The sequence below is a fragment of the Anticarsia gemmatalis genome, chromosome 12, assembly GCF_050436995.1.
Source record: "Anticarsia gemmatalis isolate Benzon Research Colony breed Stoneville strain chromosome 12, ilAntGemm2 primary, whole genome shotgun sequence".
Taxonomy (NCBI): domain Eukaryota; kingdom Metazoa; phylum Arthropoda; class Insecta; order Lepidoptera; family Erebidae; genus Anticarsia; species Anticarsia gemmatalis.
In genome coordinates, this window is record NC_134756.1 from 19,363 (window position 1) to 45,161 (window position 25,799).

General features: G+C 40.8%; 3 protein-coding genes across 3 annotated transcripts; all 3 read left to right on the forward strand.

Moving 5' to 3' along the window:
• Positions 1-1,844: 1,844 nt before the first annotated feature.
• On the forward strand, positions 1,845-3,275 carry LOC142977241 (collagenase-like). Its single transcript, XM_076121017.1, has 5 exons — positions 1,845-2,086; positions 2,254-2,521; positions 2,605-2,694; positions 2,855-3,054; positions 3,142-3,275. The coding sequence occupies exons 1-5, from the start codon at positions 1,895-1,897 to the stop codon at positions 3,244-3,246; spliced, it is 855 nt and encodes a 284-aa protein (XP_075977132.1). The 5' UTR covers positions 1,845-1,894; the 3' UTR covers positions 3,247-3,275.
• A 12,354-nt stretch (positions 3,276-15,629) lies between these two features.
• Positions 15,630-16,959, forward strand: LOC142977217 (collagenase-like). Its single transcript, XM_076120978.1, has 5 exons — positions 15,630-15,854; positions 15,982-16,249; positions 16,330-16,419; positions 16,517-16,686; positions 16,799-16,959. The coding sequence occupies exons 1-5, from the start codon at positions 15,663-15,665 to the stop codon at positions 16,901-16,903; spliced, it is 825 nt and encodes a 274-aa protein (XP_075977093.1). The 5' UTR covers positions 15,630-15,662; the 3' UTR covers positions 16,904-16,959.
• A 3,477-nt stretch (positions 16,960-20,436) lies between these two features.
• On the forward strand, positions 20,437-22,037 carry LOC142977212 (collagenase-like). The gene is made up of 5 exons (XM_076120970.1): positions 20,437-20,653; positions 20,782-21,049; positions 21,121-21,210; positions 21,307-21,476; positions 21,877-22,037. The coding sequence occupies exons 1-5, from the start codon at positions 20,462-20,464 to the stop codon at positions 21,979-21,981; spliced, it is 825 nt and encodes a 274-aa protein (XP_075977085.1). The 5' UTR covers positions 20,437-20,461; the 3' UTR covers positions 21,982-22,037.
• The last annotated feature ends 3,762 nt before the right edge of the window (positions 22,038-25,799 follow it).

The window sequence follows — 25,799 nt, forward strand, 5'->3', positions numbered from 1 at the left end:
GCAACTTCGCTTGCGTCACATAAGAGAGAATGGGTCAAGATTTTTCCTATAGCCTTCGTCGATAAATGGACTATCTAACACTGAAAGAATTTTTCAAATCGGACCAGTACTTAGTTCCTGAGATTAGCGCGTTCAAACAAACAATCTCTTCAGCTTTATAATATTAGTATAGATTATCCATACTAATAATTACTTATTATAAATGCGAAAGTAACTCTGTCTGTCTGTTACTCAATCACGCCTAAACTGCCGAACCAGTTTGCAGGAAATTTGATATCGAGATTTTTGATACCCGAAAAAGGACATAGGCTACTTTTTACTCCGGGAAAATGACGCATTCCCATGGCAAAATTTACGTGGCGGACGAAGTGGCGGGTAAAACCTAGTAACAATATAAAATTATCAACTTACAAGGTTCAACCCATTGCAAAATAAAATTGCATAATCACTTCAGTTTGTATATCAGCCTTGCCTTTCTTCCAACTATGTTGGAGTCGGCTTCTAGTCTCACCGGATGTAGCTGAATACCAGTATTTGTCATGCAGCGGTTGCCTATCGGACCTCCACAACACAGTAACCTGGGTCATAAAACGATATCTTAGGTAAGACTGGTTGTCAGACTTTCAATTTGATTATTAATACTGACTGACTCACCGATCATCAAGTCTAAGGTACTTCTAGCAGACATAGAAGCTTCAAATTTGGAATTTTTATGGTTTGGTCTGGTTTCCTAATCATGGGAAATCCTAAATATTTTCTAATTTCGGTCCAGTTTTCTAAATACAGCAACTGCAACAATAATTTTGTAATCCCATATAAATGTATAAGGTTACATTTGCAGTTAATGAATCATTATTACTGTAGAAAATATACCTACTATATGAGGCATAACTTAAGGGTGTTTAGTCCATGAAACTAAACAACATTGCCATAGGAAAATATGTTGAATTATGAAAAAATAACGTCTTTCCATACAAATTGGACTTATGTTCGCTCTACATAAAGAAGTGAGATGCCATCAAAAACATTCTGTAAAAACCCCTAGTCTCGCCGTAAAAAGTTGTGAGATCTATATAATACCAAGTCTATTAATCTATTTAGTCTCTACTTAAAGGACCTTCTGTCTTAAGTTATTACATAAGTTATTATCATGTCAATATTAACAAATAAATATTTTACGTTTAAAACATATAGTACGACTTGGTAATCGCATGAAAACACAAATTCGCCAATAAAATTTCAGGAGCATTTACTTCTTTAAGATACTCACCTCAATCATCATATTCGGGAGGACTCTAGTGAGGCTTCGGTTGTTGGCCCGTCGTGCTGTGTATTGTGTATTGTGATACATACTAATAATCAAATCATGCGATGGCCAGGTCGATCTATTTGTTTTATGTACTATTGACTTATTGGGTGGTAAACGTCACTTATTAGTGGCAACCACCACCCCGCGGCCCCGGTGGCAAGCTCAGAGGTGGCAGATGGCCGATGGGAATAAATGATTTTGTCTAGCACGTGTCGACATATTGAAAACTAGTGTTGAGAAATAAATCATTTGATTGAATGCCATGTCTCCTCGCCATTACTTTATCATCGTACGCATTTTTGCACAATCTTATTGTGTTGCTTTTAGGATCAAATTCCGAGAAGCAATTGCAACGACTAGCTAACGAAGAACAGCACAGAACAGTGACCATTATTTAACAAAACATGTTCTTTGACATATTGATTGATTGAACGTTAATTATCTGATGGACAAATAACAAACAATTATCAAAGTTGATTTAAACTTGCAAATGTCGCTTAATCTCGGGTGATAAGATAGATGCAGTCTAATATATAAGTTGTGGATGCGAAGGAACCTGTACCACAGCACAACTAGTAGACAAAGATGAAGAGCTTGTTGATCGTGTTCGCACTCGCGGCGCTGGCGCTGGCCTATGAGCCGATAGAGAACAATTACCACGAGAATGTGGGCATCCCGGAGGCGGCACGCATCATGCAAGCCGAGCAGGCCATGGACTTCGACGGCAGCAGGATTGTCGGCGGCTCCGCGGCGAATGCTGGCGCCCACCCTCATCTGGTATGTGAATCTATATCTTAGCATCTCATTCACGCTCGCGCTTAATATTGTTTATATTATAATTTGCTTACATTTTTTTAGTTGATTTTGGAGTTGCAAAAGTTTTTAAAATGATATATAGCTATACAATTACACGAGTCAGTTTGTCATGTATTGTGCGTCCACAGGGAGGACTAGTGGTCACGTTGACCAACGGCGGCACTTCCGTGTGCGGCTCGTCTCTGCTGACCAACACACGCTCCGTGACCGCTGCTCACTGCTGGAGGGACCAGCGTAACCAGGCGCGTCAGTTCGTGGTGGTGCACGGCTCAAACCGTCTGTTCTCCGGCGGAGTGCGCACCACCACCTCCAGTGTGACCGTGCACGGCAGCTACAACCCGGTCAACCTCAACAACGATGTCGCCATCATCAACCACAACTGGGTCGGCTACAACAGTCAGTATCGCAGCAGCACTGTGTCCGCGATATGCTTCTCTCGTGTCTCGCTCTCACTTACTAACGCTTGTGGTTCGCTACAGACGTGATCCGTAACATCGCTCTGGCCAGCGGCAGCGCCAACTACGTCGGCACGTGGGCGCACGCCGCCGGCTTCGGTAGAACTGCAGATGGTGAGATATTTACTACTACTCTGTCACTTACAATGCGGGCTGTCTATTGATACAACATCGACCATAAAACATCATTATTATGAGAGCACTTAACTCGTGTGGCAGTTAGCGCGGCAACATAGCTTCTCGATTTTATAATTATAAAGGTGCATATGATCAGGAGCTGCGGGTGCAATCACTAACAACCAAGCCAAGAGGCAAGTGAGGCTGCAAGTGATCACCAACGCCGTGTGCCAGCAGACCTACGGCAGCGGCAACGTGATCGCCTCCACCCTGTGTACCAGCGGCGCCGGTGGAGTCAGCACTTGCGGCGGAGACTCCGGCGGTCCTCTCGCCACCTCTGCCACCGGTGGTATTTTGGTAATGACACTCATGACATATAAGAGTTTATTGTATTAGGGAACATGATTCGTTACGTTGTATTATAATACAATTGTTTGTACACAGATTGGTATCACGTCGTTCGGCTCGACGCGCGGGTGCCAGGTCGGTCTGCCGGCAGGGTTCGCCCGAGTGACGTCATTCAACGCCTGGATCCGAGCCAGGCTGTAACACTCTCTAGAGAACGCCACCACCCTCTCACCGCACTGGCCCTCCTTGTTAATATACTCCTTGATAACATTTATTCTGTTTTATTCTACCACTCTTCAGTACCTCGTCGACATAGTTCATGGCTTATAAAGTAACTATCTTATGTCCTCCTTACCATTAGGGGCGGCATTCTGAATTGTTTCACATTATAACAATGTTTTATTTTTACTACATTATTTTCTTTACTCTAAAGAAGAAACATCCCAAATACATTATAATTTTAAAAGTCCAGAACAAAAAGTCCAAGTTTTTTAGACCTGATCTTAATTCGCTGGATTATGATTTATGGTCAGTTTTAGAGAGTACAGCTTGCTCTAAACGCCATAATAATTTAGAGGCCCTAAAACAATCCATACGATTGGCAGTGAAGAATTTCCCCATGGAAAGAGTGCGTGCTTCTGTTGATAACTGGCCTCAATGTTCAAAGGACTGTATTGCAGTCAATGTAGACCACTTCGAATAAGCTTTTTATATGTATTTTTAGCTGTTTTATATTTATGTATTAAACTAACACACTGTAAAAGTAAGGTAGGTGAGGCATTTAACGCCCTATGTGTAATAACGCCCGAATGCCAATAATCGGAGACAATGCCGCGCGAGTTACGTTACACTTCACACACGCATAGAATATAAACGGAATAGGAACGCACGCCATCTCGCCATCTCGCCATCGAGTACTCAGGTGCGAACCTCACCAAAAGGACGCCGGCAATGCACATATTTTATTAACCTTTATTTCATACTAGCTGACCCGCGCAACTTTGCTTCGCGTCACATAAGAGAATTGGTCAAAATTTTCCCCGTCTTTGTAACATTTTTTATGGTATCTGGTATTCTGCTCCCATTGGTCGTAGCGTGATAATATATAGCCTTCCTCGATAAATGGGCTATCTAACACTGAAAGAATTTTTGAAATCAGACCAGTGGTTTCAGAGATTAGCGCGTTCAAACAAACAAACAAACAATCAAACAAACAAACTCTTCAGCTTTATAATATTAGTATAGATTTCATTGACGATTTGATTAATTTGTTTGTAATTATGTGTGAAAATATGAGAACTAGGTACCTGTAGGAGGTAGGTACTGTTCGGATAATAACGCCCCGTAAAATGTGGTTTGGGCGTTAATAGCCTGTATGGACAATTACAAGCGAAGATCTATACAGGGTATCATAATGATTTGATTTTTACAGATCCGGGAAATGAATCTATCTCATTCACCCGTAAGAGAAGAGGGGAGTCATGGTCCGAAGACACCATTATAGCTATAATGTTGATTTACTTAACTTCAGGTCTTTCATGCGGAAGCGGTTGGACACTCGTCAGGTTTTTAGTGGGCTCTACGGCGGACCACATACCCCGTTTGCGCAGTCCCAGTGCGGCGGGGACCTAGCCGGTGGGTCGACCTTTTCGACCCCGATTGGTTTCCCTGACGAAAAAAATGGTTTTCATTCACGTACTGTTCTGGGGCGTGTTAAGCCATCTACGTTGAATAGCGCACAATAAGCATTCTAAGATAATCTATATTTTTATTAAAAATCCTTTGGAAGTTGATCTTTTATAGTTATAAAACATGTTAGAAGTGAGATATGTTTTGTGAAAGATGATTAGGTAGAAAGTACGAGATATATGTTGAACGTGTTACAAAATACAGATATTTTAGTATCCGTAGTTCATATAATGGTAATTATAATGCTATCTAAAAAAGACAATTTAATATGCATAAAGATATTACGTATTAGACAATAGGCGTTACTAAAAACTATATGTTCAAAAACGTCCATAACAGGCTATTCAAAAAATCTTTATTTTTAACCCCCGACGCAAATATTGGGGTGTTATAAGTGTGACTTGTCTGTGTGTGTGTGTGTCTATCTGTCCGTGGCATCATAACTCCCGAACGGATGGAGTGATTTCCATTTAGTTCTTAGACATGGTTGATGAAAGCGGTAAGAGCCGTTAAAAAATTGTAGGGGGTGAAAGTGAAGGGAGGAGTGGAAATTTACTTGAATAGCTTCGTGTGATGAGGAAGTTGGCGGTGGGAATATTAGAACGGCTTAACCTAACTAGCCAATCTATAAAAGGCATGAAAAAAATCTGGGGTTTTTTAATTTTTTAATTTATAGTTATAATGGTTTTAGAAGACTGGTAGTACATAATGTATAGTTGTTTGTATTCTTGTTTTTACAATAAAACTATTTTTCTAAAAAGCTTTTTAATTCAATCATATGATTAAATAATATATTGAATTGAAATTAAGTGGGCTTTAATTGCCTAGGATACCTTAAAAACGTTTATTGCCAATAAAAAAAAAAATGTTTGTTACAATATAGATATATGGCAAGACTAGGTAGGTACCTATATCTTATACTGACTTTATAAACTTTGATCCGAATCTGGAGAAGAACATAACTTTAACATCAATAATAAAAAAATACTTTCAGTGCTACCATTCTTTGATTACTCAACATTTTTGTTACGAAGGTAGATTTACAATTTAAAAATTAATAAATTATACACAAAAGATATTTAAACTAAACTATATTATCCAATATACAGGTGTCCGGTAATTCATGGATAGGTAACTTTGAAAAAGGTCATAGTAGAACTAACGGCCACCCAGAAAAAAATATAATAAGATAAGATATCTAATTAATAAGTACACAAGCAATTTAAAATTTGCCCAATAAATAAATAATAAAATTTTTGCTAAATAATTGAACTTGCATAATATTCCAATTTTGAGAAAAAGTGCTAATCATACTTTTTATTATGCATCTATCAGAATGGTTAGTGTACAATATAAAACAAAAAAAAAACATTAATTATTACTCGTCGTAGTGTCTAAAAATCGGCAAAAAAATTAAATATTTTAATAAACAATTACCTATATCTTAATTACTTATTATATTATTATCTATCTTCTTATAGATTGTTTTTTCTGGTTGGCCGCCGTTGGTTCTACAATCTGTATACATTATGAAAATGTTAAACTTTCTGCTCTTCATTAAATGGCATGCTTATTAGTTTAAAAGAGGCCTTTATATAATGCCCCTCTATTTAACATTAATATATAAGTACCTACTAACAATATAGCTTAGCTACGCCTACGCGACGTAGTAATCTGTGTGGTACTAAGTACCTGCTGCAGCTTTACGACAGGACGATACGACTAGGTACAGTAGGTATAGCTGGTAAGTGTAACTGTGAATAATGAGTCCTTTTTCCTGATTGATAGAAATATTCAATGTAAAATATACAACCTGTTACTAAATTAGTAGGTAGGTATATTTGGCATAGAGTCCGTTCAATGTGTTACGTATTTTTCTTGTTCATGGTGCGTTAGCAGGTAGTGGTGAAGCCGCGTCGCATGAGTCCTCGTGAATCGTGAACCGTGATGCTGCATGATGCACCGTCACGGGCGTCACGGGCGTCACGGCGTAGCCAGGGCCGGCGCGTATTACTGCCAACTGCAACTGGCTACAGACACTGACAGACAGGGCAGCAGGTGGCAGGCGCGGGTAAGTATTATTATCAACCACGAACATTGTTTTGGTGATTAATATAAGGCGGTATTAGATACAAATGATTAGCTATCGTATTATAATTGGTATGCGGTAATGCTAACGTGCTAGGTAACGAACGATTTCTTTTAAAATATGAACGTTATCGCGAAACATCACCATCTGTGTTATTGAACAGGTTTTTATTACTACGGATTTGATTCGGATGGTTTGTATGAAAAAAAAAAACAAATCTTTACGTTCTTTAGTTATTGCCTTCTTCCCATAGGTATATGGGAAGAAGGCGTGATTTTATGTATGTATGTAAGTACCTACGTAATACTTTCTATTTATTCAACTTCAAATTTTAAAGGTTTTGTTGAATAAGTTGAATAATTTTGTTTGTCAACAGATCGGCGTGACATCGTTCGGATCCAACCGTGGCTGCGCGGTCGGTTTACCGGCTGGTTTCGCGCGAGTGACCTAATTCGAATCATGGATCCGCGCCAGGCTCTGAGTGTCACCTCCAGTCACCACTTTGTGGAGTTTACTAGTTGCCAATAAAATATTGCATAACATTAATTGTTTTTCACTGAGTTCGTACCCTGTATTGTTTATTCTTCATGCAGGAACTAAAGTCACGATACACGCTTTGAAACCCACTACAACGAAAATGTACGACATTCCTAAGAATCACAGCAATCGTGTGAAATATAGGTATATCAGTGGTAAATAGCACCGTTTGTTAATGTTGTGCAATTAAAAGATTGCTTGTCTGTATGTTGTTATCATACGGTAGTGACAGTATTTATTAATTTTATCTCTCAATCTGCAAATATTGAAAACAGAAACAGCCGTCGAAACTTTCGTACTCCTTTTTTTTTTTACCTGGGTAATGCATGAAATTGCATCCCCAATGCCCGGGGGAGCGCTGGGGTATGTGGGGCTCTCCGAACCAGAAGGGCAAGGCCTACCCACTAAACCATCAAGGTGTTGCCTCCTCGCCGCTTAGTGCCGAGGCCACGGGAACGCCTTTAGGCACACATCCGCGGCCCCGACGCGGCCGTCCACAATGTGGACCCGTCCACAGTGTGGGACGACACCCCAACACACGGGTGCCGTCCCCCCACATAGTGCAGTGGCCAGAAAACTCCCCCGAGTTCGCCAGCCAGGGGGCCTTCGGAAGCCGGGACAGGCCTCGCGCAGATGCGCAGCTTGTCCCAGCCGCCGGCGGCGGAAAGGTGTGTAGGCCGCTGCCACCTCCTCGCCGACCAACGAGCCCGAAAGTGGTAGTCTGCCCACTCCCAGGCCCTGCGGTCCCACCACCAGCCGCCATGGGTTAAGAGCCGGGTCCGACCGCCCGACCCCCGTCTCCCCACGGCAGCCCCACCATTGCCGCATCACGCGGTGCGGCCCCGCCCAGTCGCGGAGGATAGGGTGCCCAGCAACGACACACTAGAACACCTCTTCCTCCGCGACTAGCCCCTCCAAAACCAGCCGGACCTACGTCGCCTCGGCCCAGCCGGCCGGCCGCTTTGGTCCCCAGGGTTAGTGCGGTACCGCCCAGACAGGGAAGCGGCCTCTCCAATGGGTCTCTCTTCGCTTCACCGCGGCCGAAGTGCGCCCTCACCTCAAGACTCGCGGCTACTAAGCCCCCCCACCACAGCAAGGTGGAGACCCGTCGGGGGAGAACTTTCGTAATCCTGTCTAGACTGAAAGAATTAATTGATTCGGTCATTTTTTAAAAGTGCCGGCCAACAAACGAAAGCGGCATATATGTATATCGATTGAACTAGCCATTAGAAGTAATAAATAGTTCGTATGGCACAAAAGTTGAAAGATCGCTTTAAACCAAGTTATAAATACAAGTTTAAAGATTCATCATTTTTACATGTCTGTCATTTCTGAAAGTGCTGAGAAACATAAAATAATCTATACTTCTATACTAATATTATAAAGAGCAAAGGTTTGATTTTTTGTTTGTTTATTTGAATGAATAGGCTCCGAAACTACTGGACCGATTTAAAAATATCTTTCACCGTTGGCAAGCTATACTATTCCCGAGTAACAGAGGCTATGTTTCTTTTTTAAAAAAAATCGGCATGCTTACTAAAACTTGAATAATCTAACCCATGGTGTAAAAAAAATTATAAAAAACTTCCTTCAATCGCGTGCGCTGCGAAAACTATTAATGATAGAACAAAATGATGTATTACAATTTTTCAGGACACATCACTATCTACAAAAAATGTCGCAACAGCATGTCTCTATCTTCTGCAGTTACGTCACAATTAGCGTCCTTTTATTAAAAACCAAAAAATTATATACCACCGCTAGAAATTCTTTATTCGTACCTAGGTATTGATCCTCATCAAAATAAATAAATCATTATTTAAGACTACTTCAATACCTTCATTATTACCTTTTTAATGATCGCCAGTTTAAATAATAGAAAAAAACTCCGCTCTCTATGCGCTGAAGAGAATTAATTGTTTTACTCATTTATATTTAATTACTAGCTGACCCGCGCAACTTCGCTTGCGTCACATAAGAGAGAATGCGTCATGATTTTCCCCGTTTTTGCAACATTTCTCGTTGCTACTCAGCTCCTTTCGTTCGTAGCGTGATGATATATCCTATAGCCTTCCTCAATAAATAGCCTATCTAACACTGAAAGAATTTTTCATATCGGATCAGTACCTAAGTAGTTCCTGAGATTAGCGCGTTCAAACAAACAAACAAACTCTTCAGCTTTATAATATTAGTATAGATTAGTATAGATTATAGTATTAGTACAGATACGTTGGCCTATCGCGGGTTGGAGCCCCTGAAAATTAATTTATTTTGTCGCCACAAAATAAAACCACATCAAATATTGTTTACAGGGAGGCTCTTACTCAATAAATTAAATGGCTTTTGTTTAACGGTTATGACCTTTTAACAATTATTTTAAACTAGCTGACTCGCGCAACATCGCTTGTCACGCGTCACATAAGAGAGAATGGGTCAAAATTTTCACCGTTTTTGTTACATTTTTTATTGGTACTCTGCTTCTATTAGTCGTAGCGTGATGATATTTAGCATATAGCCTTCCTCGATAAATGGACTATCTAACACTGAAATAATTTTTCAAATCGGACCAGTAGTTCCTGAGATTAGCGCGTTCAAACAAACAAACTCTTCAACTTTATAATATAAGTACTTATAGATAAATTAAACAAAAAAAAAGGTGAAAAATAATATATGTAAATATATTCGCAAAAAAGAGTATAACTTAGTTTTTTGTTTTCAATGAATGTTATTTTTTAGAAACTCACTGTAAAACATTGTAAATTTTCTTTTATTATAATATTACTAGCTGACCCGCGCAACTTCGCTTGCGTCACATAAGACAACACAACACACAAACACTTTTTTACTGTTACTCTGCTCCTATTGGTCATAGCGTGATGATAAAAAATATGCTTTTTTTCCACGAAAAATATTCTTAATATTATTTATATCTCTTAATTTAACGAAGTTGCGCTAAGGTATATCCGCCATTAAAACAGTTGCCGTGACAACGGAATTTTGTTAATTTAATGTCAAACGAAGTCGCGAATAATATTGATTATTCGCTACTTCGTTCGCCACCTGAATTTTCCCGGGAAATGCGTCATTTTCCCGGGGTAAAAAGTAGCCTATGTCCTTTCTCGGGTATCAAAATATCTCCATACCAAATTTCATGCAAATTGGTTCAGTAGTTTAGGCGTGATTGAGTAGCAGACAGACAGACAGACAGACAGACAGACAGACAGACAGACAGACAGACAGACAGACAGACAGACAGACAGACAGACAGACAGACAGACAGAGCTACTTTCATATTTATAATACACTCAGCGGCAGAAAAAGTGGCCCAAGCGCTTATCCTGAATTTGTAAACAAATTAAGTAATATATGAAAGACTAGCTGACCCGCGCAACTTCGCTTGCGTCACATAACAGAGAATGGGTCAGAATTTTCCACGTCTTTGTAACACTTATTACTGTTACCTACTTACTCTGCTCCTATTGGTCGTAGCGTGATGATATAAAATATGCTTTTTTTTCACGAAAAATATTCTTAAAATTATTTATATCTCTTAGTATAACGAAGTCGCACTAAGGTATATCCGCCATTAAAACAGTTGCCATGGAAACGGAATTTTGTTAATTCAATGTCATTATAATATTGATTTTTCGCGACTTCGTTGAATTTTCTGAATTTTCCCGGGAAATGCGTCTTTTTCCCGGGGTAAAAAGTAGCCTATGTCCTTTCTCGGGTATCAAAATATCTCCATACCAAATTTCATGCAAATTGATTCAGTAGTTTAGACGTGATTGAGTAGCAGACAGACAGACAGACAGACAGACAGACAGACAGACAGATAGACAGAGTTACTTTCGCATTTATAATATTAGTATGGATATATTGTTGTAAGTAGTAGCGAAGTGATCTGTTTAGTGTTATAAAGTGTTTAATTCTGTATTTTGAAATATTGCTGCACGGAAACGATTTTTTTTATGATTTTTATTGATTACTGGTCTATTTAGATTTTAGAAAAGATTTGAAGATGCCACTTACTGCTGAACAAGTGGCTAAGGTGGTCTTGTTGTCCGATCAGGGCCATTACCATTGAGAGGTGGCTGCATTTTTCAATGTATCGCGTACCACTTTAAGATCTGCGATTAGGAGGTATCGTGAGACTGGTCTCTACACGCGGCGACCAGGAATTGGACGAACACGATGTACATCCGCAAGAGATGACCGATTTGTTAACCTCGAGGTGCTGAGAAACAGCTTTCCGACAGCATTTGAGATTCACTAGAGGCTTCAAGCGGAACGCGGAGTCATTCTTAGTGAACGGAAGATAAGGCAAAGGATAAGAGAATGTAATTCACGGGCAGGAAGACCAGCCCGAGTACCAGAACTCGAGAGACACCATCAAGTTGCGCGATTACGATTTGCTCGTAAACATGTGAATTGGTCCATCGACCAATGGAGCAAGTTCTTGTTTACCTATGAGTGCTGAATAGCATTAAGAGCACCAAATGGTCGTGAGAGAGTGTACAAACGCCACTAAGAAAGGTTTCTTCCCAACACAACACGTCAGACGGTCAGTTACAAAGGTGGGTCTGTTATGGTGTGGGGAGGTGTATGTTTGGAGGCACGTACGGAGCTTGTCATCGTAGATCAGAGCCTAACAGCAGCCGAGTACATTAAAGAAATCCTCCAAGACCATGTTGTACCACTTATGGATTTCATTGGTCGGGAGGATTAACTCTAATGCAGTTTAATGCGCGCGCTCGTAGCGCCCGCGTTGTGGAGTCGTACCTTGCTGATATCGGGATTCAAAAACTGCCTTAGCCTGCTCGCAGTCCAGACATCAGCCCCGTAGAACATGTCTGACACATGCTAAAAAACAGTGTACGTGCACTGCCCAACCCACCAGAATCACTTGGTGAGCTAAGATCCGCTCTAGTCAGAGTGTGGGATAAAATTCTTCAAGAAGTAATTAAAGCATCCTCCAAAGCATGCCAGAACGCATGCAGGTCACCATAAATGCTAGAGAAGTTAACACGCGGTATGAACTTGATTTTTTCTTTGGTGCAGAATTAGATTTTTGCGAAAACTTTTAATAAACGATTACGAAAAAACCTGTATTTTTAAATTTTTCCCATTTTTGATAAAAAATTACGACTATTTAGTGTAAATTATAACTAAACTTGTGTATAAACTGTTTAACTTATAGTTATAGCCAAAATAATAACCATGTATTGTTATGATAAAAAGTTTTATCGTAGTTTTACTTTGGGCCACTTTTTCTGCCGCTGAGTGTATTAGTATGGATTATGTCCGTGCGAAGCCGGGATGGGCTGCTAGTGATTAATATAGCGAGAATTGACATTGCGCAACGACCGCTCTGAAGTTGATTAAGGTCGTAGCAAGGTCTAGGTCGTATCGACTCGGAAGGGGATCGTCACCGTATCAACTCAAGCTGTTCAGTGTTATTTATTGTTTGAAGCTCCCTGCTGCAACGACACTGATCGGAATCGTAACATAATCACCTCGCCTCGAGACGAACTCACTAGCCGGTGCGGTGCATGCTCGACTTGCAGTTTCCGTAATTACGGATCTCCATACCCTAGCTATTCGTCCACGCTCCTCCCGCCGTCTGCGTTGCTCCACCGAACGTGATATTTTATGAGATTTCTGTGATTTGTTAGCGCGTGATGGTACTTGCGCGGTGGAACGGTAATTGTTTAATGAGCCAAGGTTTTGGATGGCTGAAACCGTAATAAAATCGTGTGTTTGTGAGTAGGGAAAATGTGTCGTAAAACGTTAGCAATATGAAACTAGGTGTGTAGTGGCCGATGTAGGGAAGACCCGAAGTTATGATTTCATTCACCTATGAGTGTACTAGTGTAGTGTAGGGCAGTCGTGTTTGCGGTCCATCTGTAGCCAAACTATCGCGTTACACCACGCTGCGCAATGCACGTAATCTAGCTATGAGCGCCTCAAACATGCAGGAACTTTAATCAAAGCTTATCGTTAAGGAATTCGTAATCAGTATACTTAATAACGTTTTGAAAACAACGTCTTTTAAATGTATAATGCTGAAACGAACATAGACTACCTGACGGTGTGGCGCTGTCTGTGCGAACCAGACGTATCGACATGTATGTATATTCCGAAAATGGTTGTGAAACCACCTCATATTCATATTTTCAGGAGAGAGTAAGATACCTCGAGCTGCAGGCGTATGACTAGGGACAGTTGTGGTGTCCTCACAATGTCTCGTTTGTTTCAAAAGTAGGGAATGGCGGTTATACGAGTATGTTGTAAGGGTAGACTAAAGACAATAGTGAAGCTATTTGTGACGCGCTACCAGGCGGCCGGCAAGCACTCATTGTTCCTAAAATATAATATGAAATATAATATGAATGAAGTGATGACTGATGACTCGTGCATCTCACGAGTCCGTGTCGTAACCGATAGTTTACGACCAATTCAACGTCATTCAATCATTACAGACATTACAGTCTCCCGACCGAGTCTTCCCGTTTGGGTAAGAAATAACACGGAATTGACGAAATTGTGATAAACGGATAGTTTTTAACCGGGATTTAAACACAATGATGCGGTCAGAATCGCGGGCATTAGCTAATGCAGGAACATACATTTAGATCGCTTCATATAGATACTGGAATAGGTGATTTTTGGTAATTAGGTTGATAAACCGATGAATGGTTTTCGAGCAATTAAAACCAGTTTAATTTGAATTAAATTAAAATGTTTTATTGAAATTGCAAGTCCTAGCCAACTGACACACGGTTCGGGGCAAATGTTGCGAGCTCAGTTACAAACACTCCCTCTTACCTATAATTCTACTGACTTGAAACTTGACACTGTTCTGTCTGTTCAAGTTCCGATGGCGATGCATTCTTATGACAACTACGACCTGGAATTTATATAGTATACGTCTAACATAGAGCTTCCTCAAAAAACATTCATATTAATATTAATATAATTAATCAGAACACACAGGAATATTCTTCTACATACTGTTTTTTTTTAAATATAGTTTTTAATATTTCAAATACTATAAGACACTTTAGTATGTATTATGATCGGTATAACATTATTTTCTTCTTAACAAAAACACTCGAAACTCTACCTTAAAAATAGCATGAGAAATTATTTAATTGAATTTTATTTGAATTTTAAATGTTTTTTCAGGCAACATTTTTATATTATTTGGTAGAGCATTAAATACTTTGACACACAATCATTGCAAGTGAATTTTTTGGGTAAAGCATAGTCTTAGGTATACAATCAAGCACTAATCTATCTCTATCGTTGTATTTCTCGGAAATATTTGTTTTGCTGTATGGAAGAGATCCTTGTGTGTTTTAACAAAAATAGGTGTTAAGGGTGCGCCGTCCGTGTAGAAATCCAGTCCCCCTGTGAGTACCCTCAGTACCGTGGTAGTGCGTCGCTGAGAGCACGCTGAGAGCACGCTGAGAGCACGCTGAGGGCACGCTGAGGGCACGGTGAGAGGTCACGCGCACGCGTGTCCCTACAGCGGACCGCTTGTAAGCACTAGTACAGCTTACACTCTGTAGGCGCACTGTGCACTACTTGTGTGTGGGCAGTGGGCAGTCTTCGGCAGTAAGACGGCTGCTGCGATTTTACTAATATTTCAACAGCGCTGAAACGTGTAAACAACAACAGCAAGCGCTCCACTGTAACGCATCAACACAACATACTCAATTACGATAAATAGATAATAATCATTCGATACATAACGATGTCCAACTTATTTTGATACGTCCTACCAGTCAAGTGTGAGCCGGCTTCCTGCACTTGGGCTCGACGCAACAAACTGTAGGAATTGTGAAATATTTGAACGAGCATTTTCTAAGAAATATAATTATGTTATTTCAAGTAGACTTAGTTCGTTGATAGTGGTACGCGACCCGCGAGCCGTTCGTTACAACAAACGAGCCATTACTAAATAAACGTTATATTTCCTAATGCTAATGCACGACTTCAGTTACATGTTACTTATAATAGTAATATTTAATGAATATTTACAATTTATAACGAGTGACAGTGAGATGTACAATACAAAGTTTATTATTGTACAATTAAATATGGCATGTATTATTTTTTAAACGTTTGTTTACCTCTTCGTGTACGGAATCCTGATATCCAAACGTGCAATAGCAAAGTAGCATAAGCTTTCCTTAATTACTTAATTCACATCGATTAGATAATCGCAGGCCTAGCAGTTTGTATATAAGTTGTGGATGCCAAGGAAACTGCACCACAGCACAACTAGTAGACAAAGATGAAGAGCTTGTTGATCGTGTTCGCACTCGCGGCGCTGGCGCTGGCCTATGAGCCGATAGAGAACAATTACCACGAGAATGTGGGCATCCCGGAGGCGGCACGCATCATGCAAGCCGAGCAGGCCATGGACTTCGACGGCAGCAGGATTGTCGGCGGCTCCGCGGCGAATGCTGGCGCATATCCTTTTCTGGTGAGCTAAGAGTTTCTCTTGTTTGTTACTAAGTCTCAACAAAATTGAAATGTAATATTGTTTCCTCCGGCCTCATATAATCGTCTTATTTTTCGTGATTTAATAAATCATAGTTGTTATACTTCAGGGGGGACTTGTGATCACGTTGACTAATGGCCGTCAATCAATATGCGGCTCGTCGCTGCTGACCAACACACGTTCCGTAACCGCTGCTCACTGCTGGAGGGACAGAAACAATCAGGCGCGTCAGTTCGTCGTGGTCCACGGATCTAACCGTCTCATGTCTGGAGGAGTCCGCACCACTACCTCCAGTGTAGTCCTGCACGGCAGTTATAATGTGATCACCCTCGCCAACGACATCGCCATCATCAATCACAACCGTGTCGCATACACCAGTCAGTATTATATAACAATAACACTATGATTGACTGCATGTCGTCACTCCCCTCTCACTAACTACTGTTGTATGTTACAGATGTGATCCGCAACATCGGTCTGGCCGGCGGCAACAACAACTATGTCGGCTCGTGGGCCAACGCCGCCGGTTTCGGCAGAGACAACGGCGGTGAGTAACAAACAAACAAACAGTAATGAACTCAGCCGGCCGCGTTGTTTCTTGACCCTCGGATAATAATGAAATCAATATGTGTATGGTCATACAGGAAACACTGGAAACAAGAGGCACGTGAGGCTTCAAGTGATCACCAACGCCGAATGTCAGCGGACTTATGGCGGCAGTATCATCGCCTCCACTCTGTGTACCAGCGGCGCTGGTGGAATCGGTACCTGCGGCGGAGACTCCGGCGGACCTCTCGCTATCGGAAACACTTTGGTAAGAAGCACTACAATACCGTCCCTTATTATTGATCAGGGCGTTTATATTTAATATTAAATTAGGCAAGTTTTCGTATAAATATTAAGCTAACTTATTTATTTGCCAACAGATCGGTGTGACATCCTTCGGACATCGCGATGGTTGCAACCGCGGTTTCCCGGCCGGTTTCGCACGAGTCACATCTTTCGCGTCATGGATCCGCGCCAGGATTTGAACATGACAACTACGCTATGTGATGCTTTAATTAACAAATAAAACAATGCATTAAAATTGTATTTCACTAAGTTGTCCTTACAATATTACATATTACTGGCGTCTCGTGTCGTAAGATAACTAAATACTTCACTTTAGGCGCAATACCGAGCCTGGAAAACTGAATTCTGTGCACCACAATCACCTGAATCATGTATTTAACACTTGTAATACTTGCATAGTACAACAATGTTAAATCTTATGTAAGTGGCAGAAGGGACCAGGTACGTGTCAAACTGCCGACTGGTTCCGTAGTTATTCTATTTGTTGTTCATTTTGGCCGCTGTTTACGATCAGTTCAGGCGTATGCAACGTTTGAAAATGATTTCTGTCATTTAGAATTACTTGCACGGTAGTCCTTGCATCGAAGTCACTAATATGACCAGTGACCACACAGTTTTTATCGCATCTACACTTTAGTACAATCGTCGTATTATTTGGAGACGATACACGCTGGTGCCGCCGCCGCGTTACACATAATTTGGCCCTAGTTCTAACAATGAAAGGAACATCATGATCAGTTTTTAACACAGTTATTTAAGGCATGCTAGTGTCGAACTCGTACGTGGAGGACTACTCTTTCCTTTCAATCATACATCGTTTTGGTTTGTAAAGCTAAATAAACGCAACTTTACAAGGAACGTACGTGTGCTACCGTCAAATATGATTAGTAGGAGTTAATTATTGTGTTCTCCGATGCAATTTAGTTCGAGCACGAGAATATTATTTCATAAGCATTACAATAGCAATGGTTTTATTACTCTAGTACAGATTCAAATAATTTTAAGAATATCTATTTAAAATGTTGCGATGTGGTTACTATAGGATATATCGGTACAAAAGTACAATACACTTGCACTCATTGAACATCTCCAGCGCACGTGTGAGTGCGGCACTGATTACGATTACTACGATTACAAGGTAACTTTCTCGTCAGACGCGGTGACTCGTGTGACTCGTGTGACTCGGGGACCGGTGCAGCGCGGCAGCGGTGTACTCCACGCGAGCGATGCCGTCTGCCCGTCTCTTACTGGCTCGCTCTTCTCCTTGCTGCTCGTCACAAATAGTCACAATCATCAGCACGTGTTCCAGTCTCAGGTTGAGCTACGTGCTTCTGGTTTCTCTAATCTCTATAACAATATTTTAAATTGTAGCCCGAAGCATGTTAACGTGTCCGCTTGCCCAGTATATGATTATAGGATTGCCCCCAACTTCTGTTGCAATCCATTTTACAACATTCACCAAACTTATTTGCTTTCGTTTTATTATTTAAAAATGTAGGTAAATGGCAATCAAATTTTTTATGCAATATGTATCATATGACGGGATGACAGGTAAAATTAAATTATCTGTAATATCTTATGAATATAAAAATATGCTGGTTGACGCAGCACCCGCGCCGACCGTATCATCGTAGATACCTTCATGATTTCGCGCGTGAAGAACTTTAGCGCGGTTCCATACGCGTACGTTACATAGCAAGTAGGTACACGGGCGCCGGCAGGAGCATGAGAAAAGAAGTAAGCACGAATGAAGGTAACGCACGGGTACGGACAGAAGAATAGGTCAAAGCGAAAAAGTTGTTAAAGTATTTGCATGCAGGTAGGTATTTTATTTTGAGAGTATCTAGGTCTAAGTGTGCTGCAACGAATGCAACAGCACGACAGGAGCGGAGCCGCACGGGTCGCCTAGTGCATAATAATAGGTAGGTATTTATTATCAAAATATTCTTGCTTTTCGGTAAATCGATAATTACATTTTATTTAAATGTTCATTAGGTAAGCGGCGGACCCGCGCGGCTGCCATTGTGCTAATTTAATTACAATCAACCTGTAGAAGGGTCAATTCTGTTCGCTGAATATCTTTGATAAGAAATACCGTTGAGGATATTAAGTAACAAAAGTTATGAGTACCGAAAATGTGACTGGATACTGGATAAGATTGAACAGAAACCTGGTTAAGTCATCCATTAGGTATCAAGGCAACATTTAGGAAACTTTTTATTAAGCGACTTCAAAAAGGAGGAGAGCTCAATATCCGGGCGATGCAACGATTACGTCGTGGTTTGTCAACCGATTTAAGTGATTCTTATATTGTTCGATGAGGAATAACAATATCAAATTATCAACTTCCAAGGTTCAACCCATTGCAAAATAAAATTGCATAATCACTTCAGTTTGTATATCAGCCTTGCCTTTCTTCCAACTATGTTGGAGTCGGCTTCTAGTCTCACCGGATGTAGCTGAATACCAGTATTTGACATCCAGCGGACCTGTCGGTCTCCACAACACAGTAACCTGGTTGTCAGACTTTCAAGCTTCTGACTACTACTACTACTAGGTACTGTAAGGACTGTCAAAGATCTTCGAGAATGCCACACCAGTGGACGACTCAGTTTACAGTTTACAAATAATAATCAGACACTTGGCATGCGCATCGCGCTCACAATATGAGCACAGTTAGCACTAAAACATACGCAACACAGGTACAATTAGCAAAATATTTTTTTGAATTCACTGAGATTACTTAGATTTCTTCAATATATTGGGACAATTTAATCAATATAATCAATAGTATCAATGTAATCAATAGCATGGATGTAGCCCATTCAATCAAGAATAAATAAACGCGTCGATCTTCGATAAAAACAAATGGTAAAAGTACCTTATATTCTTCCGTAGATCCTAGGTGGCGTCACGCCTCTTATAAACTGCAAATGCGACAACCATTTTGAACCCAACTAGAGATAGGCTCTAATGTCGCAGGCAATTCCAATAGAAATTAGAAAACATGATAGGAAATGTGCAAGTTCACCGTGTCGGTAACGAAGCCCTTACACCGCGTCATGCCCGGTGGTGCCCCGGCGGTGCCCCGGTGGTGCCCCGGCGGTGCCCCGGCGGTGCCCCGGCGGTGCCCCGGTCACGCCGCACGCGTCATGTACGCTGTTTCACATTCGGCTTAATAAGAAAGTCTTTACAACTACATGTGCTTCGCGACGATAATGGATAGTCACTATATACCTAACTATGATAAATAGATAATTTAATTCTGTAATCTAACGATCCTCAACTAATTTTGTCACGTCATATCAGTCAAGCGTGAGCCGGCGGCATCTAGCACAAGGGCTCATTACAAACCGTAGGCAGAACAACATTATTGAACCATCATTTTCTAAGAGATGATATGAACCATGTTTACCTACATTGAACAAAATATTATGATTCTGACGAACACAGAATCTTGCTCATTAGTCAGCTACACAAACAGCATATGAGATCATAATTCAAGTCCGTATTTCGAAATAGACTACGAGTATAATCTCCTCGAAATATAATACATTTCAAAAATTGTTAAAACCTTTATGTACGGACTCCCGATTGCCAAACGTGCAATTGCAAAGTCAAATATCTGCATTCTAAAAGACTTAATACACAGCGATAAGATAATCGCACGTCTAGCAATTTGTATATAAGTTGAGAATAGGAAAGAACCTGCACCACAGCACAACTAGTAGACAAAGATGAAGAGCTTGTTGATCGTGTTCGCACTCGCGGCGCTGGCGCTGGCCTATGAGCCGATAGAGAACAATTACCACGAGAATGTGGGCATCCCGGAGGCGGCACGCATCATGCAAGCCGAGCAGGCCATGGACTTCGACGGCAGCAGGATTGTCGGCGGCTCCGCGGCGAATGCTGGCGCATACCCTTTTCTGGTAAGTAGCTTTATCGTGTTTGTTACTCTACCTCAGCACATATAAAACGCGATATAAAGTCCTTAATTTCGAGAGGATTATTATTTTTTCATTGAGATCTAATAAATTACGTCATGTTTGTGGTACAGGGAGGACTATTGATCACGTTGACTAATGGCCGTCAATCAATATGCGGCTCGTCGCTGCTGACCAACACACGTTCCGTAACCGCTGCTCACTGCTGGAGGGACAGAAACAATCAGGCGCGTCAGTTCGTCGTGGTCCACGGATCTAACCGTCTCACATCCGGAGGAGTCCGCACCACTACCACTAGCGTGGTTATGCACGGCAGTTACAACACGGACAGCCTCGCCAACGACATCGCCATCATCAACCACAACCGTGTCGCATACAGCAGTCAGTATTATATAACAATAACACTATAATTGACTGCATGACGTCTCACTAACTACTGTTGTATGTTACAGATGTGATCCGCAACATCGGTCTGGCCGGCGGCAACAACAACTATGTCGGCTCGTGGGCCAACGCCGCCGGTTTCGGCAGAGACAACGGCGGTGAGTAACAAACAAACAAACAGCATGAACTCAGCCGGCCGCCTTGTTTCTTGACTCTCGGATAAAAATGAAATCAATATGTGTATGGTCATACAGGAAACACTGGGAACAAGAGGCACGTGAGGCTTCAAGTGATCACCAACGCCGAATGTCAGCGGACTTATGGCCGCAGCGTCATCGCCTCCACTCTGTGTACCAGCGGCGCTGGTGGAATCGGTACCTGCGGCGGAGACTCCGGCGGTCCTCTCGCTATCGGAAACACTTTGGTAAGAAGCACTACAATACCGTCCCTTATTATTGATCAGGGCGTTTATATTTAACTAGCTGACCCGCGCAACTTCGCTTGCGCCGCATAAGAGTCATAATGAGGTCATAATCTTACCCGTTTTTGTAACATTTTTCAATTATATTCCGCTCCTATTGATCATAGCGTGATGATATATATGATGATATGATGATGATGATATACCTATAACCTTCCTCAATAAATGGGCTATCTAACACTGAAACAATTTTTCAAATCGGACCGGTAGTTTCTGAGATTAGCGTGTTCAAACAAACAAACAAAAAAACAAACAAACTCTTCAGCTTTATAATATTAGTATAGATATTAAATTAGGCAAGTTTTGGTATAAATATTAAGCTAACTTATTTATTTGCCAACAGATCGGTGTGACATCCTTCGGACATCGCGATGGTTGCAACCGCGGTTTCCCGGCCGGTTTCGCACGAGTCACATCTTTCGCGTCATGGATCCGCGCCAGGATTTGAACATGACAACTACGCTATGTGATGCTTTAATTAACAAATAAAACAATGCATTAAAATTGTACTTCACTAAGTTGTCCTTACAATATTACATATTACTGGCGTCTCGTGTCGTAAGATAACTAAATACTTCACTTTAGGCGCAATACCGAGCCTGGAAAACTGAATTCTGTGCACCACAATCACCTGAATCATGTATTTAACACTTGCAATACTTGCATAGTACAACAATGTTAAATCTTATGTAAGTGGCAGAAGGGACCAGGTACGTGTCAAACTGCCGACTGGTTCCGTAGTTATCCTATTGCAATCTAATAAGCGCATTTTTTTACTGTTTTGGGTTATAAAATCAAAATCAAAATCAAAATCAAATCATTTATTCATATAGGTCAAATGTTGACACTTATGATAGTCAATGATACAGAGAGTGAATTTACCGCCAGTTCGGAAGGTAGGGCCAATGAGAAGAGCTGGCAAGAAACTCCAGGCCACTCTTTTTAATCGCCAATTAATTTTAACAATCTTTCTATTAGGTATAAATTTTTGATGATGTAAGGAGCTGCTACCAACACTACCGAACACACATAGGTATAATATAAATAAATTAAATCAATATAAGGGTGCTAATAACATAACAAGTGTATTGGAAGCATGATGGGAGCATCTACCTAGATCATGATAGTATTGCAGTCATAAGAGGCATCTCAAGAGCATACTATGGCACAAGGAATTATATCGATTAATACTTATTTACTTAAAAAAAAATATTTGGCAAATTCACCACAACCAGGACGACCAGTCACCCCAAGCAGCACCCGTTCACGAGTATGACGCATGGACCAGCCATCACCCCCTTCGCACATATTAGAGGGAAGGGGGTGACCCGGCACACGACGCCGCCGCAAGCAATGACATTTTAGTGAGCATGACGAACCTTGGCATGTGGGAGCCCACCATATCTATCAAGAAAAGAAAACGAGTGCCACTGAGGCTCGTGTGATACCTCTCTGTTACAGAGTTAAAATACTACTGATTAATATTTATACAATGCAAAGATGAATATATACATATATAAATATTTAATCTTGATTTGTGTAGAACGCGCAACTAATCCCATGATTTCTTGTCCATTATATAATCGTCGATCTTATAATAACCCCTTTTATACTTAACAGATAGACATATTATAGCAGTTTATCAAATAAGTATAGAATACTGGGCAATGTTGCAGGGCTTAGCCAGCACACGAAACTTTAGCCACATAATTATATTATATACTAGAGGCCGCCCGCGACTTCATCTGCGTGGTCACCCTTCCCGTGTAAATCCCGATCCCTCGGGAACTTCAGCTATCTATATGTTACTGTAAAAGCCCGAACGGTGGTAAATCCTAAGATTTTCCGGTATAACCTAAGATTTACCAACTGGCAATGGTAAAAGTCCGAATAATTATTTTATTTCGAACTTTTACCTATATTCACTTGATGATATCGAGATGTCGCCGGAGCCCCGCTTCGCGGGGCTCCTCCTTCTGGGTGGTTAAAAAAAAATAACCACGAAGGCTAAGGTGGGAGCTTCGCTTCGCTCGCTCCCACCTTAGCCTTCTAACCTAACCTACCCATGTCGCTATGCCCAAAACTCCTTCTTTATAACAATGTCACAGTATATAATTACACCGTGAAATAGTTATAAACATAATTATGTAGGAGGATTTTTTTATATATCGTAACATAGTTTTTAAACTCTGGCTTGTTCGGACTTTTACCATTGAGAGTTGGTAAATCTTAGGTTTTACCGGAAAATCTTAGGATTTACCACAGTTCGGGCTTTTACAGTAACATATACATATATCAAATTTCATCGTAATTGGTTCTCTAGTATTTGCGTGAAAGAGTAACAAACATCCATACATACATATATTCTCACAGACTTTCGCATTTATTAGTAGGATTTTACAGGCTAGTCGCCCATTACTCGCCAACTTGAGATTATCTGGGGGCACGGTAGTGCCCCCGCAAGTCGACCAAAAAGAAAGCGGCACGGCCGTATACCGTTGTTAATAAAATAAGAAGCCTGAATTTAGCCAGCAACTAATCAGTTATTGTATAAACACGGCATATTTAAAGTTTCAGTCAAATTGAACCAGTAGTTTAAGAATGACAACTTGTTAAAATTTTGAATTTTGTCACTCACTGATTCACTGACTCACTGACTCACCGATCATCAAAGTTTAAGGTATTTCTAGCAGACTTAGAAGCTTAAAATTTAGAATACAAATAGGGTTTAGTGTCTTAATTATGGAAAAATTTAAATATTTTCTCATTTCGGTCCAGTTTTCTAAATGAATCAACTGCAACAATAACTTTGTAATCCCATATAAATGTATAAGATTACAAGGTTACATTTGCAGTTACTGAATCATTATTACTAGAAAATAATAATAAATAATAGATGTAGATAGGTACATACTATATGAGGCAAAACAGGAGGAGGTATAGGGTGGGTAAGGGTGTTTAGCCCGTTAAACTGAACAACATTCCCATTGGAAAATATGTTGAATTATAAGAAAAAACGTCTTTCCTTACAAATTGGACTTATGTTCGTTCTACAAATAGAATTAAGATGCCACCAAAAACATTCTGTAAAAACCTCAAGTCTCGCAGCTCAGTCTCTCTGCTGTAAAAAGTGGTGAGATCTATATAATACCAAGTCGATTAATCCAATTCGCCTCTACTTAAAGGACCTTCTGTCTTAAGTTATTACATAAGTTATTATCATGCCAATATTAAAAATATTTTACGTTTAAAACAAATAGATCGACTTGGTCACGATGATGGTCAGAGACTGAGCTGCGAGACTTGAGGTTTTACAGAATGTTTTTGGTGGCATTACAATATTTCAGGAACATTTGCTTAGCTTACAGGGGTTATATTTTGATTGTTCAAAAAAATTCGCAATCACGTAATAGAGATTCAATCACGTAATTAGATTTCAGAGACCTATGAGCCGAGTTGTGGAGGTCCTATAGGCAGTCGCTCCATGTAACATACTGGTATTCAGCTGTATTTTGGTAAGACTGGAAGCCGACTTGAACGTAGTTAGAAGAAAGGCTAGGCTGCTGATGATGAGGTACGCAAGCAAGAAATGCGTGCTCAGACTAGCGTTGTTCATTTTGGCCGCTGTTTACGATCAGTTCAGGCGTATGCAACGTTTGAAAATGATTTCTGTCATTTAGAATTACTTGCACGGTAGTCCTTGCATCGAAGTCACTAATATGACCAGTGACCACACAGTTTTTATCGCATCTACACTTTAGTACAATCGTCGTATTATTTGGAGACGATACCCGCTGGTGCCGCCGCCGCCGCGTTACACATAATTTGGCACTAGTTCTAACAATGAAAGGAACATCATGATCAGTTTTTAACACAGTTATTTAAGGCATGCTAGTGTCGAACTCGTACTCGGAGAGCGTGGTAGCCCGTTTCGGTCTGTGGTGAATACTGGTGAACATTATGTAAAAGTTGTTCAAGCCTACCGAAGGCATTTAATAGGTATTGGTTAATTTAACGAAATCTCCACAAAGCACGGAGACTTTCAGCTCAAATACTCCAATAGGGCTACCACCTATGCAATGTCCGCGCTGAGGTTTCTTAACCCACTGACGGTACACCGAGCAGTGAGCGGAACAATACATAATCCCTTGCCTAACAGTCGGACACTGAGTGGTAAGGAGCAAGTGATTTGTTCACGGTGCTCGGTGCAGCGGCGTCCCGTGGCCAGCGCGTTAATACACTGACGTTGCATTCCACTCATTCTAA

What these genes read in the sequence shown, in the direction of transcription:
- LOC142977212 (XM_076120970.1), top strand. Translation starts at nt 20,462, where the DNA reads ATGAAGAGCTTGTTGATCGTGTTCGCACTCGCGGCGCTGGCGCTGGCC. An exon ending in CTGGCGCATACCCTTTTCTG is followed by an intron (nt 20,654 to 20,781) that starts GTAAGTAGCTTT and finishes TTTGTGGTACAG; the next exon opens with GGAGGACTATTGATCACGTT. An exon ending in CAACCGTGTCGCATACAGCA is followed by an intron (nt 21,050 to 21,120) that starts GTCAGTATTATA and finishes TGTATGTTACAG; the next exon opens with ATGTGATCCGCAACATCGGT.
- LOC142977241 (XM_076121017.1), top strand. Translation starts at nt 1,895, where the DNA reads ATGAAGAGCTTGTTGATCGTGTTCGCACTCGCGGCGCTGGCGCTGGCC. An exon ending in CTGGCGCCCACCCTCATCTG is followed by an intron (nt 2,087 to 2,253) that starts GTATGTGAATCT and finishes GTGCGTCCACAG; the next exon opens with GGAGGACTAGTGGTCACGTT. An exon ending in CTGCCACCGGTGGTATTTTG is followed by an intron (nt 3,055 to 3,141) that starts GTAATGACACTC and finishes GTTTGTACACAG; the next exon opens with ATTGGTATCACGTCGTTCGG.
- LOC142977217 (XM_076120978.1), top strand. Translation starts at nt 15,663, where the DNA reads ATGAAGAGCTTGTTGATCGTGTTCGCACTCGCGGCGCTGGCGCTGGCC. An exon ending in TTTCGGCAGAGACAACGGCG is followed by an intron (nt 16,420 to 16,516) that starts GTGAGTAACAAA and finishes ATGGTCATACAG; the next exon opens with GAAACACTGGAAACAAGAGG. An exon ending in TCGCTATCGGAAACACTTTG is followed by an intron (nt 16,687 to 16,798) that starts GTAAGAAGCACT and finishes ATTTGCCAACAG; the next exon opens with ATCGGTGTGACATCCTTCGG.